We start from the raw sequence: 18865 nt of genomic DNA, 5'->3' as shown, positions 1-18865 counted from the left end.
GCAGCAGGGGTTGACATATTTGCAAAGTGTGTTCATCTTTTATTTTACATTCTCAAAGGTTTGCATGATGGTTAAAGTAATGGTGCTTTCCTTTCTATTGTCTTTGGGATGATCAACAATGTTGAACGAGTACAAATTGACTAATCCAGGATTTAAGTCCCAACCGTCCTTGTATTTTTTTGAACGTAATAATAAAGCTTTAATTTCAGTGAAATACAGTCAACTAAATGAAAGAAACAGGGCAAACTTTGGGTATTAGTCACAAACAAATAGCTTTCTTCTGTTGCAACTTCAATACTACACAATGATAATGGACACTGTTATTCAACATCTGGCTGAAGAAACATGATATGTTAACTTGGCTTCCAAGAATTGTTGTACTTGAATACAAGTCACCCCCTCTTGCATACTCCTTAGAATATGTATTATGTCATTAAAACATTTGGCTGATGATCTGCTTTGCATCCAAGCAAAAAGAAAACACAGTTACCCATGGGACAAATTGTTGGATCCTGGGGTATCTTGATACTGATTTGTTATGTAATGCTTGGTGATGGCAAGTTGACAGTTACACGTTGTTCCTTCCAGTATTATTGTTTAAAGCAGAATGAGAACAAATGTTGTATTAATCTTTTGCAGGTCTGATGACAGAAGCTTTCGAAATAACTTTTTTTAATGTCTTCTCCCCCCCCCACCAGTGGTCTGTCAGCTGTTTCTGTAAGAGGAAAGGCTTTCAGATTGTCGGGGTTGGTTGTTCTAAGTTCTGTCCTGCGATCTAGAAGGTGCTTTCTTTTCTATGGTCCACCCTTGCGGAAAGCTCTCCCCATTTACAGGAGTCTGCTTCAAGGATTTGAAGCGGTTTCCCACTATGTTACCAACTTTCCTTCAAAATGGTGGATCCTGCCATGCAGGCAAAAAATTGCAAAGCTAAGCCACGATAACTTGCTGTACAAACAGCAATATGAAGTACTATCATTATTTGTTATGCAGAACGTTTGTATTGGATTAATTATTCTAAAGCAAGAATGTTTATAATTTTGGCTCTCTCGTTAAAATTGATGTTCTATGGATTCTGCACCCTTTCTCCCCCGATTGTACATTGGTCTAGGCAGACTTGATCACCTCCGCCCCTTCTTTGTTGTCTAACGCTTTTTATTTTGGTTTTAACAAAAAAAAACCCAACACTGCCGAGTAGCTCTCAGTAGTTCCATTTGCCGGATCAATTTTAACATTCAATGCATTTCTTTTCTGTGAGGAGATGTTCCAGTGAATCAAACACTATTTCACGTTGAAAAACAGCTGCAGTGTAACTTACCAACAGTAAGTAGACGCAAGTCATCCAATTCAGAGTGGATTCAACCAATTTTTCCTCAGGTAGATAAGGGAAATTTGCAATTCCAGGTCAAATGAGTTTGTCAGTTAATTAGCACAATGTGCTAACTAGCTCTCTGAGACGGGAACATCTTCCCACTTAAATACCACCTGCAATTTAAATCTGATCGAACATCAGAGGCATCGGGTAAACATTAAAGCTAATGAGACAAAGCTCTGTTATAACAGCACGGTGTGCTTAAGAGTGGAGTTGGTGTTAATCCACTATCTCCCTTGCTGTTCAAGTTGTTAACATGTACTGTCACACATTAATTTCTTTTTAATGTACTCTATCCAATGACATGATTTCTGATTGGCTGTTCAGGCTAAGCAGGGAACAAGCCTTGTTTCACCCATCCACACTGAAAGCATCCCCCTGCTGGGTAACTAGGGTAAGAACCACTGAATGTGGCCAAGAAGAATTCCACAGGGCGGATACACTCAGCCTTCTGATGGTTGGAGTCTACACCAAAGTGAACATCTGAAAAGAAGATAAAAACAAAAAACTGCGGATGCTGGAAATCCAAAACAAAAACAGAATTACCTGGAAAAACTCATCAGGTCTGGCAGCAGTGAAAATCTTCTTCAGGGTAGCTTCCCCACAGTGCATTGCTCCAATGGAGAGTGAACAATGACAGAGATTGGTTAGGCCTCATGACCTGTTTCTGTGTTGCAATTTCTAACTATTTCAATGGTGCCTGCTCCTATTTATATTTCGAATTATGTAGAAGTTTTAAGGTGAGCAAAAACTAAGGGCTGTTGGTAAAGAGAGTGACTGTCGGCTAAATTGTTTCTAAGTGAGAACGCAGAGTGGAATCAGTGTTCAATAGCTGAAATCCCATTAGTCTTGGGGAAGATTCACATTTAAAGGAGCAACATGTATTAATTTGCCAGTGTTGATGGTGGAATTGCTAATATTGTGATGTTATCAAATATAAACTGAAGAGAGGTAGTCAGAAGCAGCATAGCATCAGTTCATTACCACAAATGTTTACCAGTTGGAATCTGAATGTGCTCATCAAACTGAAGCTTGCAAGTTGATTCCATTTCTTGGGAAGCATTTAAGACAGTGATCAGTACAATTAAGTCTTTCACCACATTAGGTGGAACTCCAATTGTCTGGATTATAGGCTAGTAAAATGATTTTTAATCATAAACCTCATGAGGAATATCAAGAAGGCATACTTACATTAAAGAAACAACATAAATCAAGTGACCACCCATCTCCTTATGCACTGGATGCAGGTGTGCTCAATTATAGCACTTTCACCTCTGAATCACGAGGCTCCTGGCTTAAATTCTGCTCCAGGTTTAAGTTCCGCTTCAAGGAGTGAGCACAAAAAAAATCAAGGTGGACATTCCAGTGCAGTACTGAGGGAGCATTGCACTGTCGGAGATGCTGTATTTCAGATGAGATGTGAAACCGAGGCCCCATCTGCCTGCTTGGTGGATGTATAAGATGCCACGGCACTATTTTGAAGAAGGTCAGGGGAGTTATCCCCGATGTCCTGACCAATATTTATTCCTCAATCATCATTTAAAAAAGATTATGTGGTCTTTATTACGTTGCTGTTTGTGGGAGTTGCTGAGCGCATTTTTGCTGGTGTTTCCAACAGTGACTACATTTTAAAAAGTACTTTATGAGCTGTAAAGAAGCACTTTGAGATGTCCGATTGTTGTGAAGAGTGTAAATACAATGTAAATGCAATTCTTTCATTTTTAAAAAATCTTTGATACTTTAGGCAGTGCCCATTCAGATTCCGTTTGGTGTTGAATTGATTACCACTGGCCGCACAAGCTGCAAATACGACACAGTTTGATCTGACGCTCTGAAGTGCACTGAGATACCATCTCACAAAGCCACACGTTAGGAATTCCACCCTTGAACAACGTTGATTGAATAACACAGTCCACTGATAATGGAGGTGACACTATTCTCGCCATTGGAAACTTTTAGTTAAATTTTAAAAAGGCAAAATTACTTTTTTTTTAAAAAAACCGAGTTGTAATAAGGCGGTGATTTACTTTTATATCACATGGAAAGTTAAACATGATAATCCAGTGATTTATAATTTCCTAGGGTTGAGCTAGCTGGGTGAAGGGTTTACTCTATCCTTTGATTAGTTTGTGCATTTCAATGCCCAGCTCAAATGTTAATTGGTGTGAATTTATTAATGCCCATTTTACCAGTATAAAGGAGTTTAGGACCATTAGCAGCCTGAGCTCGTCCACCAGCTTTTCCTATCGGTTAACTCATGCACCAGTTGATGTGATTGAGTTACAGTCTGATGACCTTCCAAGGTTATTCAATTTTAAGTGTCAGAAATGGGCAGAGCCAAAACCAAAGAAGCAATTGATGCTTGCTTCAAATAAAAGGCTTTGGAAGATTAACAGTGACTCCAGTCTCCCTTATTTTTGATGCTGGGTGACCATGTGAAACTGCACAGTTTCATTTTCCTGTCATCTAGTTATGCATTTCTGATTACGTTATCAAAGCCATGGTTTTGGAAGGTTTTCTGTAAATATACATGTCAAACGAATGCTGTGCTGACTAATAGGGCAAGTTACCATGCTATAAATAGCTGCCATAAGAATAAAATGTGCTAGTCTTGCTATCACGCAGAGGAAACTAGAATCTTGTAGTAGCTATTGGTTTGGAGGATTAGCTTTGAATGCCTCAGGAATTGGTCCAAAGGCTTGGAATAAGCCAGTCATGATGTAGTCCAGTTAGCAATGAAACTGAGAAGCCTGGAAAATACAGTCAGACCCTGGACCCTGTGAGCAAAATTCATCGAAGATTGGAGGGACAGTCTCTCTCAAAACACAGTTTTTCCTTTTATGTAGATGTTAATAATAGAAGGTTGCTATGCCATTAAAGAGTATTTAAGACTCTGTCATTAAATGCAGCAACCTCTTCCCACAGTTTGCAAAAGAACTGTTGTAATGCCTTTAGCAATTGCATATTGTTCTCCAACCAAGAGGGCAAATATGCCGGTCCCTGGGCTTCACTGAATGACCACATCACGATCAAAGAACAAGACATAATTTAACTTCAGCAAGGACACAACTTTTCTCTCTCTCTCTCTCTGTCCCTCCCTTATCCAGATAAGATATGGATTGCCTCATTTCTTCTAGCAGTCATCTAGCAGCCCGACTAAAGTCCAAACAAACTTGCCTCAAAGCAGACTGAACTGTGACAGATAATCCTGGGAAATAGAAACTCTGACGTTCTGCTTGCCCGGCAGTCATTGCATTACTTTGCAGAGTTTGGCCAACTGTTTTGCAGAGCCTGAGAGATTTGTTACTTGCTTGGAAACGTAGCAGTAATGCAACCAGAAATGCTGTTTAGAGTGTTTGAACCATTAAAATTTATAGTTGATAAATTTGAATTTCTATTGCTGGGAAGCAACTTGCAAAATTAGAAAGTAACAACCAATCACATTGTCAGATCCTTATGCTGCCTGCCATTGTGCCCTATAATACATTCCAACCAGGTTACTCAGTACATTTTAAACGTGTGACCATTTTAATTTTCCACCAATTTGATAACCTATTATGATCTACGGTCACTAATTGAGCTAAATATCATAGTTGATCTAGTAGAGCAGCTGTGATTATATGCAGGAAATACTGACCCTAGACGTACTGGCCCCAAATAACACCCTTGTACATCTCTACCAACAGATTCACTGGTAGCCCTTATCGCACCCGGTAATTCATCTGTCATCTGATCTCGGATTTTCTTATATAAGAGAGTGTTAAATAAAAAAATAGTGTGATTACCACCTGATTTACCATTTCATTTTCCCCTATTCCAATTCCCCATTTCCATACTTTACAATACATTCCAGGCTGCTTGGCAGCGCTGAACCTGGCCTCCTCCATGCACACGCTTCCGATTCAACAAACATTAGAGTTTGATTTATTTGCTGCATGTAACATGTTTGGAGGGAAAGGGAACTATAACGAGTGCTATAGCAGTGCTTACCCCAGGGGTCACCAGCAATGATCTCTGTCATTCTCTTTATTGTGTGTGGCCTGTTTATTCAGTGTGTGGTACCATTAATTTTTTTTGTGTGATGGAGCATGTGCATTATCCTAAGGGGGGGTGTGGGTGGGCAACTCATGAGCAGCCTGCACAGCACTTTAAAGTTTGTTGCATGGCTGCTCGCACATGCAGCTTGTAGGGTACATTGGTCACCAATGCTGGTGTTGTTTAAGCTGCTCAGTGATGCCCAGGTTGGCACCCATTCCCTTCACTCCAGGGTGGTATTAGTCAAGCAGATTCCTCAGAAGACCATGGGCTGAATCCCCCCCCACCCCCCCACCCCCGCCTCCCCCACCCCGGCCGGGAGGGGAAGTTGATGGGCGGATGTGCTTCCGGTTGGTGCCCCCCCCCCGATCGGAGGCACGCCGTCATTTTATGTGGGCGGGCCAATTAAGGCCTGCCCAGTGTGACATCCGCGTGAAAGCGCTATGCGCTCCCTGTGCGGGCGGGGGAGGGGGGAGTCCCTAAAATCAAGAGTGCGCTCTTTCACACATGCGCACGAAAGAGTGCACTCATCTCCCTGAGGCTAAGTGCAGCCTCAGGGAGATCGGCTATACATTAAAAAATATTAAAAATAGAAAAATAAAATTTCCCTTTCATGTCCGAGTTGGGACATGTTCATAATTTCCAAAAAAAACGTTATTACAATTTAAAAAACCCTACATGAAACCTCACCCCGCCGGTGGATGAGGTTTCATGTTTTCTCTAATTCCCGCCGGGAATCCTGGCCTGCCCGCTGACCTTAAGGTTGGACGGGCAGGTCCTTTAATTACTTTAATTGCTCTGTCAATGGCCTCAATTGGCCATTGATGGGTCAGCGGGCGCACAGCTGATTTTGCTGCGCCCCCACCTTCCTGAAAATTTAAATGTGGCCGGGTGACGTCGGGAGTTTCGCCCGACATCATCCCGCGAGTCATTTTACGCGTTGGCAAGTGGGCCCCACCCTCGATCACCGATGGTAAAATCCAGCTCTAAGTGTGTAAGAAAATACAAGCAAAAATCTTGGAAAAGGTCTATGAATCAAACCTTCCATTAGGTACAACTAATCCCAGTATAGCTAGCTTCTACTCTCATCGAAATGTGTATGTGAATAAACTGTTTATTTGGTGTAAGATTTTAGCTTTTTGAAATGATCCTTTGATACTTTATTTCTATCAAAATTAACGTGGGCTCGATGAGAAGTGGCACTTGCTCTGTAGTCTTGTTAACTTTACTCCATAACCATATCCAATAAACATCGGCCCTACCTCCATAATCTTTCATAGACCCATGGAAAAGTTATGGTGGAGAAAGAGGCCATTCAACCCATCATGTCTACACCAGCCAAAAAGGTAAAAAAGAAACTAGCCGCTCATTTTAATCCCACTTTCCAGCACCTGGTCTGTAGCCTCGCAGGTTACCACACTTCAGGTACAGATCCAAGTTGAGCATATCAGCCTCAACCACCAACTTAGGCTGTGAGTTCCAGATATCCATTACCCTCTGGGTGAAAAAGGTTTTCCTCATTTCCCCTCTAATCCTTTTATCAATCACCTTAAATCTATGCCCCCTAATTGGTAATTGACTCTTCAGCTAGGGGAAACACGTCTTTGCTGGCTACCCTAACTAGGCCCCTCATAATTTTGTACACTTCAATTAGGTCACCCCTTAGCCTCCTCTGTTCTAAGGAAAACAACCCTAGCCTATCCAATCTCTTCTTGTAGCTGCAATTTTCAAGCCCTGGCAAAATTCTTGTAAATACTCTCTGCACTCTGGCCAGAGCATTTATGTCTTTCCTGTAATGGGGTGAGAAGAACTGTGCACAAAATTCCAGCTGTGGCCTAACCAGTGTTTTATACAGTTCCAGCATTACACCCCTGCTTTTGTTCTCAGTGTCTCACCCAATGAAGGAAAGTATTCCATATGCTTTCTGGACCAGCTTGTCCACCTGCCCTGCCACCTTCAAGGACCTGTGGACATGCACTCCAAGCTCCCTCACTCCCTCAACCGCTCTCAACTCCCCATTTATTGAGTATTCCCTTGCTTTGTTTGCCCTTCCCAAATGCATTACCTCACACTTTTCCGGGTTGAATTCCATTTGCCACTTCTCCGCCCACATATCAGAAATAGTGAGAAGTTCATCCTAGCTTTTATTTGATAATGTTCATTATAGTGTTTATTTTTTTAGAAGCTGAAAGGGGGAAATATTCAGCAATGATGAGAGTTAATTTAATTAAGATCGTCATGGCATTTTATTTCAAAGTAACAAAGAAGTGAGCGTGAGTAAATTTCCTTGGTGAGGAAGCAACAAAAGTGGACTTGCCAGCTTGAACCTATTCATCTGAGGCAACTCCAAAGGAAATTCAGACCATTGCAGTTAAAACAAACATTTGAATTTGAAACAAGAACAAAGCCCTGGGAATACACAGCAGGTCAGTGAGGATCTATGCAGAGAAAAGGGAGATTGGCATTTCCTCAAAGATCCATCCTTATTTTCCTGTGTAGCATTTGTCACCTTGCTTGAGGGTTGGAACCTTTCCATCAGTGCACGGGATTGTTGGACAAATATGAATGAATCCTATCTTGATTGGCAGAACCTGCTGCAGGCTAAGGGGTTTGGACAGCTGACAGCAGGTGGAGGATGACTGGGAATCAAGTACAATGGTGTTTACACAGTGAAAAACAGTGCTTTTGTGCAGAGATTGGTTTCTGTTCATATGCTGTGGTGGACAGCACCAGATGAGGCATGTTTTTAAAATTCATTCACAGGATGTGGGCTTCACTGGCTGGGCCAGCATTTATTGCCCTTGAGAAGGTGGTGGTGAGCTGCCTTCTTGAACTGCTGCAGTCCATGTGGTGTAGCTACACCCACAGTGCTGTTAGGGAGGGAGTTCCAGGATTTTGACCCAACGACAGTGAAGGAACAGCGATATATTTCCAAGTCAGGATGGTGAGTGATTTGGAGGGGAACTTCCAGATGGTGGCGTTCCCATCTATCTGCTGCTCTTGTCCTTCTAGATGGTAATGGTCGTGGGTTTGGAACGTGCTGTCGAAGGAGCCTTGGTGAAGATGTTTGATGGAATTGTACAGCTTACAGCTGTGACCAAGCTTTCGTTGACCCAGTTCATCAGGAGCCTTGGATGGGCTGAGATCCAAGCAGGAGTCTGATGGGCCCTGGGTACCAGAGCAAAGTTCAGGGAAGAAAAGTAGCAAGAAATGACCGCAAATTGTTTTTTTTTATATTCCAGCTGATATGAAAATTAAATGTGAAATAACCTGTGAAAAGAGGTCAGCAGAGAGAAGCTTGTGATGCCAGAACATTTCATAATGATGCTAAGAAAAATAAGCTTCCGATAAAGTTTTAAGACTTTGTTGTGCCAAGCACATAAGGTTTATTGTTTAAAAAAAATGCCAGAATAATTTTAATCTTGAGTTGTAATGGATTTCTTGAAGCACATGCTGTTGGTGCTTTATTTCAAACTTACACATTGGTTCCAAGTGAAGGATCCCACCGTACAACCAAAGTGTGTACAGAGCTCTACCAGAAGATGTGGTTCTCACCCACTGGCAAGGCGTTACTTTTAGTTTTTGTGACCATGCATGAGCTGTCCTCCTGACCTTGTGCAGCAATATTATTTGATGAGTGCAGTTTTTAATGAAGTGTGCATTTTCCAGGAAAAAAACAAATAATGACAATAAATTGCTTTTAATTCACAGGTGTGTTAGGAAACAAAGTTTGACACTGAGCAACATAGGAACAGGAGTAGACATCTTAGGCCCTTGAGCCTACCTGCCATTCGTTAAGCTTATGGCTGATCTGCAACCTGTTTCGATATACCCATCTTTGTCCCACATCCTTTAATATCTTTTGCTCAAAATCTACCAGTCTCAGATTCAAAGCTCACAATTGATCTAGCATCAATTCCCACTTTAGGAGAGCTCCAACGTTCTAGTACCCTTTGCATGAAAGTGTTTCCTAATTTCACTGGAAAAGGTCTGGTTCTAATTTTTAGACTATTTGCCCGTAGTCCTAGATTCCCCAACCAGTGGAAATAGCCTTTCTCTCTCTCTCTCTCTCTCTCTCTGTCTCTACCCTATCTGTTCCCCTTAATATCTTGAAACTGTCAATCCAATCATTTCTAAATCTCAGTGAATGCAATCCTAGTTTGGATATGGAGCGAAGGCAGGTAAATGACATTGAGGCCAGATCAGCCATGATCTAATTGAATAGCAGAACAGGCTTGAAAAAGTGAAAGGCAACACTCCTGTTTCTGTGTACCAATGTAAATATGCAGAGGTGAAGTTGGTAGGATAGCTCAAATCTGCTGACCAAACACTATTCTACATATACTTTAATACCCCTGTTACATCAGCTGATCGGTTTAATAGCCTGATACAAGTGGAATATTCTTTTGGAGTTAACAGTGGACCAGTCAGGACTGAGCTGTCTGCATTGAGATATAGATAGTGTCTTCTCAGAGTCTGGAATAAACAAGTTATGCACATAAAAAGAAATACACTAATATTAATGGTTTTATCACGTGCATTGATAATACTTAATTGGGTTTAGTGGAATTGTGATGATTTCATGCCATTGTTTAATGCTCATAAACTGGTACTTGCACGTTAAAGAATAGGTATTTTAAAGGTTTCTGTTTCAAATAAAATACTTTTAAATTTAAAAAGAAATTAAATATGCAGTTCTCCTGTCTCATAAAAGAAATATCTGTGTTTGGGGACATAGAAACTATGCAGCAAATGATTCCATCTTAGTAATGCATTTGGAAATAGGGTATTTTCTTTGTTTCCACTTGAAACAAGAAGAGAGACAACAGTACGTGTGAAGTAGAAGGCACATATTCAGCTAGTTTTGACTTTTGTTTTCATTGTTGGATGATAGGCCCACATCCAGGCCTCTACTATTCATACTGATGATTCAGTTCGTCAAGACCTGCCTGGATTTTCTTGTTCCCATGCATTTCTCTCTCTCTTCCCTTCCTCACCTCCATTGAGCACTTTATCCTAATGATACAGCCATTACATATGTGGAAAACAGGGAAGCAATGACAGAGCAAAACAACACATTTAATGTGAAAAACATTGCTGCATCATAGGAACAGGAGGAGGCCATTTAGCTCATCGAGCCTGCTCTGTCATTCAATTCAAATGTGGCTGATCAAACACTTCAAAGTCTTTTACCCACATTATCCCCATAATCCTTTACATTATTGTTGATCAGAAATCTATCACTCTCTACCTTAAACATTCTCAATGACTGAACTTCCACAGCCCTCTGGGGTACAGAATCTCAAATATTCAAAACCCTCTGAGTAAAGAAATTTCTCCTCATCTTGGTCCCAAGTGGCTTCCCCCTTATTTTGAAATTGTGTCCCCTTGTTCTAGACTCCCCAACCAGGGGAAACATCTTACCTGCATATACCTTGTCTATTCCTTTAAGTATTTTGTAGGTTTCAATGAGATCACCTTTCATTCTTTGAAACTCTAGAGAATACAGGCCCAGTTTGCCCAATCTCTCTTCATAAAACAGTCCCGCCATCCCCAGAACAAGTCTGGTGAACCTTCCTTGCACTCCCTCTATGGCAATAATATCCTTTCTGAGGTAAGGGGACCAAGACTGCACACTGTACTGCAGGTGTGGTCTAAACCAAGCTTCTATACAATTGAAGCAAGACTTCACTACTCCTGTACTCAAATCCTCTTGCGATAAAGGCTAACATTCCATTAGCCTTCCTAATTACCTGCTGCACCTGCATGTTAGCTTTCATTGACTTATAGACAAGGACACCCAGGTCCTTTTGTAAATCTGCACTTTCTAACCTGTTACCATTTAGGAAATACTCTGCACATCTGTTCCTTCTACCAAAGAGGATGATCTCATGATTAGCGAAATAATCTCAATTTGCATCTTGAAACCTTTCTTTTTAAAAAAAAACCCCGGAAATCTGTATGTACTACTTATATAGAACTTCCTATTATTGTATTGTGCCATACATATGTAGCTCCGTCTGTTGAAAGAAAGGAATTTAAGCAGTTATTGTGCACAGGCCATGTCTTACAGTGTCTTCATATTTCTTATTTTCAGGAGTAACATTGCTGTGGGGTGAACACCTCTGGAGTTGATTGGCAAACAGCCCAAACTTACTAGAGAATGGAGATTGAAGCTTTGTCTCCATGATTTCGGTGATCTGTAGTAGGATTGCTGTGAATGAAGAGATTCCCTCTGTTGGGATTTTATTGTTTTTTTTTCACTTTGATGTCCCCAGTGTCACTGATGTTCTTTTTGAACTGGAACCTCATAGTAATCACCATCAGTTAGGCTATACTGATTGAATTAGATGCTGTTTCTCAGGATTTATGGTTGGATTTGCAGTACAACTAGCGTTTTTACTCAACAGTGATGCTGCAGTTACAGTGTAAATGCAGCTCGAATCTGGTGTCAGGGTCAATCTGACATGGCACAACTGGTGGAATGAGAGTCCCTGGAGGAGGCAGTCTCACTTGGTTTCACCTCAGGTTCAGTTTGGGCCTTCACATCTGATTTGCAGTTCAAGTAAAGCAATTTTGGCTTCACAGTAATAGTGCAGACTGTGAATCTCAGTCAGCCTTATTCAGTCCCTTTGTTGGAAGATGTTAAATCACCAGATGGTTGGTTAGATTTTCTCTGTCAGAAATTGTGACGAGGTTTCCAATCAGTATCAGCCAGATTGAGGCAATAAATCAGCTCTGACGTCAAGATTCCAAAGGGTTTTAAATCTGTGACTGTTAGATCCTTAACACCAGTTTGTTGGATGCGGTTCGCACACTTGTAAGTGGTGACAGATCTGGTACTAATGATAGAGTTGAGCAGCAGATACTTCATAGGTAGAAGCTCTGTGTTTATTTACAAAGGTACTCAGCAGCAACTGAACATGTGCATACTCTTCAAACCCTGTCTCTACACTACTCCAACTACTAACTATAGAGGTAGCCCGCACTACTCTGCTATTGGATACTAAGATCATGTGATCTTCCTTAATAACGTTCTTCTTAAAGGTATATTACACATCAGATTACCACAGTAACCCACGACTACAGTCCACAATGTGAAAAATTTCAATTTGGCTATTTTACAGAAGCTGCGTTTGCCTGTCTGAACTTGACCGGTGTCTCATTATTATTGGTGAGAATATGATTTATGGTTTGCATTTCTCATTTCTAAATAAGGATTAAGTGGAAACATTCATGTCAGTGGTGTGTTGTTTGAGGTGTGATGCTTTACACCCTGGGCTTGCATTTCAGTAATCTTTCAATAGGTAAAGCCAGACCATATGTTTTATCCTACTGTGGTGTGTTCTCAAAACAGAATATTTTGTGTTGAATTGAATACTGCCATAGTTTGGTTGTATGAGAGGGAGAGGAGCTGTGGATGAATTTGTTTCTCTTGTTGAAATAATGGGGAGTGCAGTGAGCAGTTGAGTTCCACCCTGCTCAAGGCATGGAGTCATTTTCCTTCCATCCTCCACTCCAGGGGAAGAGGTGCCGGTGTTTAATCAGTGAAGCGAGTCTGTGATATGCAATGCAAACAGTTGTCAGAAATGAAATGGGGGTCATAAATCTTCCCAGGTGAACTAACCCCAGATTCTCCTTCTTGTGAAAGAGGTAGTTTAATCATTTATTTTTCCTTTGGTACCAAGATAAAACTTGTTGCTTCTCTGTTCCTTTGCAGACCGGGCGCGTGGATAAAAATCATCCCTTGGTGTGCGGACACACGGCGCCTGTGCTCGACATTGACTGGTGTCCACACAATGACAACGTCATTGCCAGCGGCTCTGAGGACTGTACAGTCATGGTAAGGACTGGTCGGTTATTGCATGGACATTCAGTAACCTGGTGACAGGTAGATATTCCATAACTGTGCAGTTATTATAATTGCTAACCACCACCTTTTTCGAGGGCAATTAGGGACGGGCGGTAAATCCCATGAATTAAAAAAAAAGCAAGGTGATGTCCTTTCTTTAAAAAAAAGAATGTATGCTTGGTTTGAAATGTGAAAAAAATTGAGAATTATTAATAAAAAAGCATTGACTTTGGATTGTAACTAAAAGAACAGAGGTGGCAGTGTGAAAAATTTTCCATGGATAGTGAGGAGAAAATGCATTGATTTACCTGAAGTGATTATTGAAACAAAGACAGTAACATCACTTAAAATAAATATTTGAAAAGGAAGCGTGAGAAGAGAGAGAGGGAAAAGGTAAGAAAATGTGGTTAGAGTATGGATCCAGTTGAGGAGCTAGCATTTACTCAGGCATGATGGGCAAATTGTCACCTCCTTTGCGGTAATTTCTATGTAATTGTATAAAGCAGAAATGCTGGGTTGGTTCACTGGAAAACCCTGTGAAATATGGCGAATCCAGAGCTTAGGTGCAGACTGAACACAGCCCCATGCATCATATGCTTGAACATGACAGGTAGTTAGATGAGAGCTTTGAGGCTTGTCGGGTTACTGCAGGCATTCCAGTGTAGTTTTGCTGACTAAATAATAAGGACTGGGGCTTTCAGTCACAGTGCAGACGAGGCAGTGCTCTATTTATGGAGCTGTGCTGTGAAGGCTGTTTTAATCAGGACTGCATCAAAAAGATGCAGAGCTTGAAACAAGACTAAATAGAGAACCACATCAATGAGGAACTTGGCTGCTCCTCAAGTCTTCCTGATTTGGAAAATTTGATGATCAACAACATGATCCTTATGTGATGAATATATTGTAAACTTTTAACCTTTCCAGTCAATTCTTCTGTGCTTATAGCCTCCAGTTTAGCATCAGTACAAATTCACTCTGACACTAAACATAGTGTGAAGGCCCAAACTTCCCCAGAAATGAAACGGGTGAGATTCCCTCCTTTGCTGTGTTTGCTAAGGTTCGTTCTGCTGTCGAGTTGATGCATTTGTGCGATCACTAACGAGCAAAAGCACTTCTTAACAGTGCTGTAAATGTATTGTGAAACCAGCCTAAAACCTTTCTTGCCACATTTTCAAATGTTTCCTGAGCTTTGCCAAAGCGATATCTGAGTGAGCCTCAAGATATGTTTGAAAACATCGGGCAAATGCTTCGCACTTTTTTAATTTACTTTTTTCAGCTTTTAAGTAGGAGGTGCCGAGCCTTTGCTCTCTCCTCTGGTACGATGGCCAAGACAAGGGGGCTTACTGTGGAGGGAATGATTACCGGAATGAGACCTGGACTCCAACGTGTAAATTATGAGGCGAGATTACACAAATTATGGAATTTCCTGGAATTTGGAAGGTTAAGGAGTGAACTTCTTGACATTCTCAAGATATTGAGGGAAACAGATGAGGTAGAAAGAAAGCCTTTCCGCTATTTGGGGTGCCTATGACAACAGGCAGAATGTAAAAATTAGAGCTGGATAGCTAGATCTTTCAGGAGTGAAACTCCGAAGCACTTTTACGCAAAGGGTGGTAGAAATTTGGAACAATCTTCTGCAAACAGCAATTAATGTTTGGCCATTTGTTAATTTTAACTCTGAGATTGATGGATTTTTGTTAATCAAAGTTAAGTGCTCGGGGACAAAGGCAGGTATATGGGGTTAGGTTGCAGATCAGCCATGATCTCATTGAATTGCAAAACAGGCTGGAGCGGCTAAATGACCTATTCCTGCTCCCATGTGAATTTGCATTCCAACCTGCTATACAACCGCCACTATTTCTAATTAGAAATGATTATTTAAAAAGACTTGCCTCTTCCTGAGCAAGTGAAGTCTGAAGTGCTCTGTTGGTAGTTCGTATATGTATCGGTACTGCAGATATACAAGCAACATCCAGATTGTGACTCGGGGCAATGAACTATGAGAAACAATTGGTTAAGCTAGGGCTGTTCAATCTTGAAAAATGATTTCTCTAAAGGGAAATTATGATGGAAACTTCATTGGATAGGGAGACTTAATCCAGTGCAGTACTTTCAGATATGTCACCGGCAGGATGATGGAGTGCATTAGTTCAAGGCAATTTTTAGAACAGACACCTGGAAAAAGCTTATCAAGAGTTAGGACATGTTGTCAGAAAGATTGGTTGAGGGCAGAGAACTACTTATTTAAGAAAATACTAAATGCTGTAATAGGAAGATGGGTCACTATTCTGGAAGTACATCAGAGAGATTGCGTAGTCTTCATCCAAACCTTGCAATGAGCATTAGGATGAATAGCCTCCCATCACGTGATGTGATGTGAGATGTGAGATGATGTATAACAATGAAATTTCATTCATCAGCACTTATATTTTCTGGCTTGTATGAATGCTAATTAAATTCATCATGCGCTACAAATTGATTGCTAATATTTAGCGAAAATAAAACTTCTCATTACTTGTGAAGTTTAATGCATGTTTATTATGAAGACTAATAAATATAAAATGTCTCTGGAGAGTAACATGTTAAGGATTGAGATAAAGTTCATAAGATATTTCAATTTCTGATGTGTGATTGCTTTAATTGTTAATGTATTTATTATTTTGTAATTTTGTATTTCATAAATTGTGTGTGGTACATTTGAATTATGAATAGCACACTTGAAGCTGGATGGCTTAAGAGTTCATTTATTTTATGAAGCTTCAAAGTGACTTCTAGGCAATAGTGAGTGAAGCTATGGAAGATTTAGTGCATAGATTGCCTAGAGACTCATTTATTTGTTAGCATTTGTTTATAATAAAAAATCAGTGACAAAGCAACCCCCTGGAGTGGGACAGGTAGAGCTGGATAGAGGGCCAGTGATAAGTGGAGATAACCAAAAGATGTCACAGACAAAAGGACAAAGAGGTGTTGAAGGTGGTGATATTATCTAAAGGAATGTGCTAATTAACAATTCACTGAGGAAGGAAATATAGCTGTGGAAGCAGGTTTTAGTAAACACCTTGTCAAACACCAGGAGAGAAATGGAAAGCGATGAAGGTGAACAAGGCAAGGGAGAGATACGAAAATCCCCTTTTCTATTTTTCCTTAGTTCTGTTGAAGAGTCATGCAGACTCAAAACGTTAACTGTGTTCCTCTCCGCAGATGCTGCCAGACCTGCTGAGTTTTTACAGGTATTTTTGTTTTTGTGTTGGATTTCTAGCATCCGCAGTTTTTTGCTTTTAACTCCCTGGAGTGCTCCTAAATGTGTGTCATGAGGATTGATGTAACTCCTATGTAAATTCAGAGGTGTTAAAATAAATCCTTTCATTCATGCATATTCCTTTCAGTAGAGGTGACCCACTCATCTTATTGTTCATTGAAAGGTAATAAATAAAGTCAGTCAAGGTCTTACTTGCTGGAAGGGGGAGACTAGAGAAAATGAAATGGCTCCATTAATGGGTCTCTTGGGTTGCTACATATTAAAATCATTCATCTTGTGATCTGTCGCATTTGAAGAAATTCAGTTACCACTCCTGAATGAATAATCTATTTAAATGCAAGTTCTCCCTTTTTTCAAATTAACAGGTATTTTAATCTTATTTTCTGGTGACAGCTGTCACCAGTTTGCCACTCCAAGGTGTCAGCTTTTTTTTTTATTCATTCATGGGACATGGGCATCACTGGCTATTGCCCACCCCTAATTGCCCTTGAGAAGGTGGTGATGAGCTGCCTTCTTGGGCTGCTGCAGTCCCTGTGTTGTAGGTACGCCCACAGTATTGTTAGGGAGGAAATTCCAGATTTTGACACAGTGACAGTGAAGGAACATCAATATATTTCCAGGTCAGCATGGTAAGTGGCTTGGAGGGGAACTTCCAGATGGTGCCCTTGTCCTCCTAGGTGGTAGTGTTCATGGGTTTGGAAAGTGCTGCCTAAGGAGCCTTGGTGAATTCCTGCAGTACATCTTGTTGATGGTGTACACTTCTGCCTCTGTGTCGGTGGTGGAGGGAGTGAATGTTTGTGGATGGGGTGCCAATCAAGCGGACTGCTTTATCCTGGATGGTGTCAAGCTTCTTGAGGGTTGTAGGAGCTGCACTCATCCAGGCAAGTGAAGAATATTCCATTACACTTTTGATTTGTGCCTTGTTGATGGTGGACAGACTTTGGGGAGTCAGGAGGTGAGATACTCACCGCAGGATTCCTAGCCTCTGACTTGCTTTGGTAGCCACAGTATTTATACGGCTCGTCCAGTTTGGTTTCTGGTCAATGGTAACCTCCAGGGTATTGATTGTGGGGAATTCAGCGATGGTAATGCCATTGAATGTCATGGGGCAATGGTTAGGTTCCCTCCTATTGGAGATGTCCTTGCTTGTGTTAGGGAATAGGAAATAGTTTAAGTAAGTTACACTAGTATTTGTGGGTGTTCAGATTGGGTTGTAGCTTTAATTTTAATTTGTGCTTTTGAATTTGTGTGTTAAGAAAGGGGGGAACTTGAGTTTTGGTTTCACTTTAAAAGATACCTGAATTTAATGAGGTTTTATGGCTCTTGAAGGGAAGTTAAAACAAACGCAAGATAGAAAACAGGGTTGTTGCCTCACAATAAGAGGCCCACACAGAGAGACGGGCAGTTTTTTAGTTCAGTTGAATCCTGGAGCCTGGAGAAACTGGACACAGAAAAGGGAACTGCAGGGAGCAGGTTGCAAAGAATAGAAAAAAAAAGGTCCCAAAACCAGGGAATGGAACAGGAGAAAGGTACCAGGAAGATGGTGAAGTCAAGGGAGAAGAATAGGAATCTGAACAAGATCCTGTTCACTGGGAGTGAAAGTAAGGAGCAGAGAGGAAGATTCCAATCTTAAAGGGAGAAAGCTGCAAGACGGAGATTTAGAGCAAAATAGGCATGTGAGAAGCTTGAAGATCCAAGGAGGCAGCTGAAGGTCTGTCGCACTTTACTATGGGCATGTGAAGCAGTGGTGTTGTCTGGGCATGGTTGAGTATCTGAGAGAGAGTGCGTGGAAGAAAGCTTGAATGCATGTGGTGATCAGAGGAGAGGAACCCCGGAAGGAGAGTTTGAAACTCTGGAGGTGGACCCTTGTGGAAGGTATCCCAAGAGAAATTGTCGTTTGGGAGAAGATTCCAAAATGGGTCCTTTGAGAGTGGAGATTGGCAACCCTCGTGTGAGACGGATTGGCTCATGGTGTTGCAAGCATCTGGGGGGAGTTGCTGAGAGATCCACAGCATCTATCTGGGGTGGCATCTGTCACCTGGTTTCAGAGTAAGGTGGCCTGGCCACATGTGCCTATTGGTTTACATTGTGTACTTACTGTGAACATGAGAGTATAAGGTAGCTTTTGTAACTTGTGCTACCCTTACGAATCTGTATACATCTGAAAAGGTATAGTTTTGAGTGAAGGAGTATTGTAATATAGTTCACCTTTCTTGGCTAATAAATGTTTTATTCTTCTGTTAAAAGCTCATCAGCTGACTCCTGTGACTCTGTTCAGTAGCCACCCTCCATGTTTCTAAACAAAAAGTGAAGGTTAGAACCTATCAAGCTGGGAACAACCCTGGGATCT

General features: G+C 41.1%; 1 protein-coding gene across 1 annotated transcript in view; it reads left to right on the top strand.

The window, feature by feature from the left end:
- Positions 1-18865, top strand: part of LOC121283481 (coronin-6-like) — a 304125-nt gene that overhangs the window by 156638 nt on the left and 128622 nt on the right. Inside the window, exon 3 of the mRNA XM_041198102.1 lies at positions 13125-13247. Within this exon, the coding sequence (XP_041054036.1) occupies positions 13125-13247 (123 nt within the window). The remainder of the gene's footprint in view (positions 1-13124; positions 13248-18865) is intronic.

The sequence above is a fragment of the Carcharodon carcharias genome, chromosome 10 (genome assembly GCF_017639515.1).
Source record: "Carcharodon carcharias isolate sCarCar2 chromosome 10, sCarCar2.pri, whole genome shotgun sequence".
In the NCBI taxonomy this organism is placed as follows: Eukaryota; Metazoa; Chordata; class Chondrichthyes; order Lamniformes; family Lamnidae; genus Carcharodon; species Carcharodon carcharias.
Note: the sequence above shows the minus strand (reverse complement) of the source record. Positions and strands in the feature narration are given on the sequence as shown.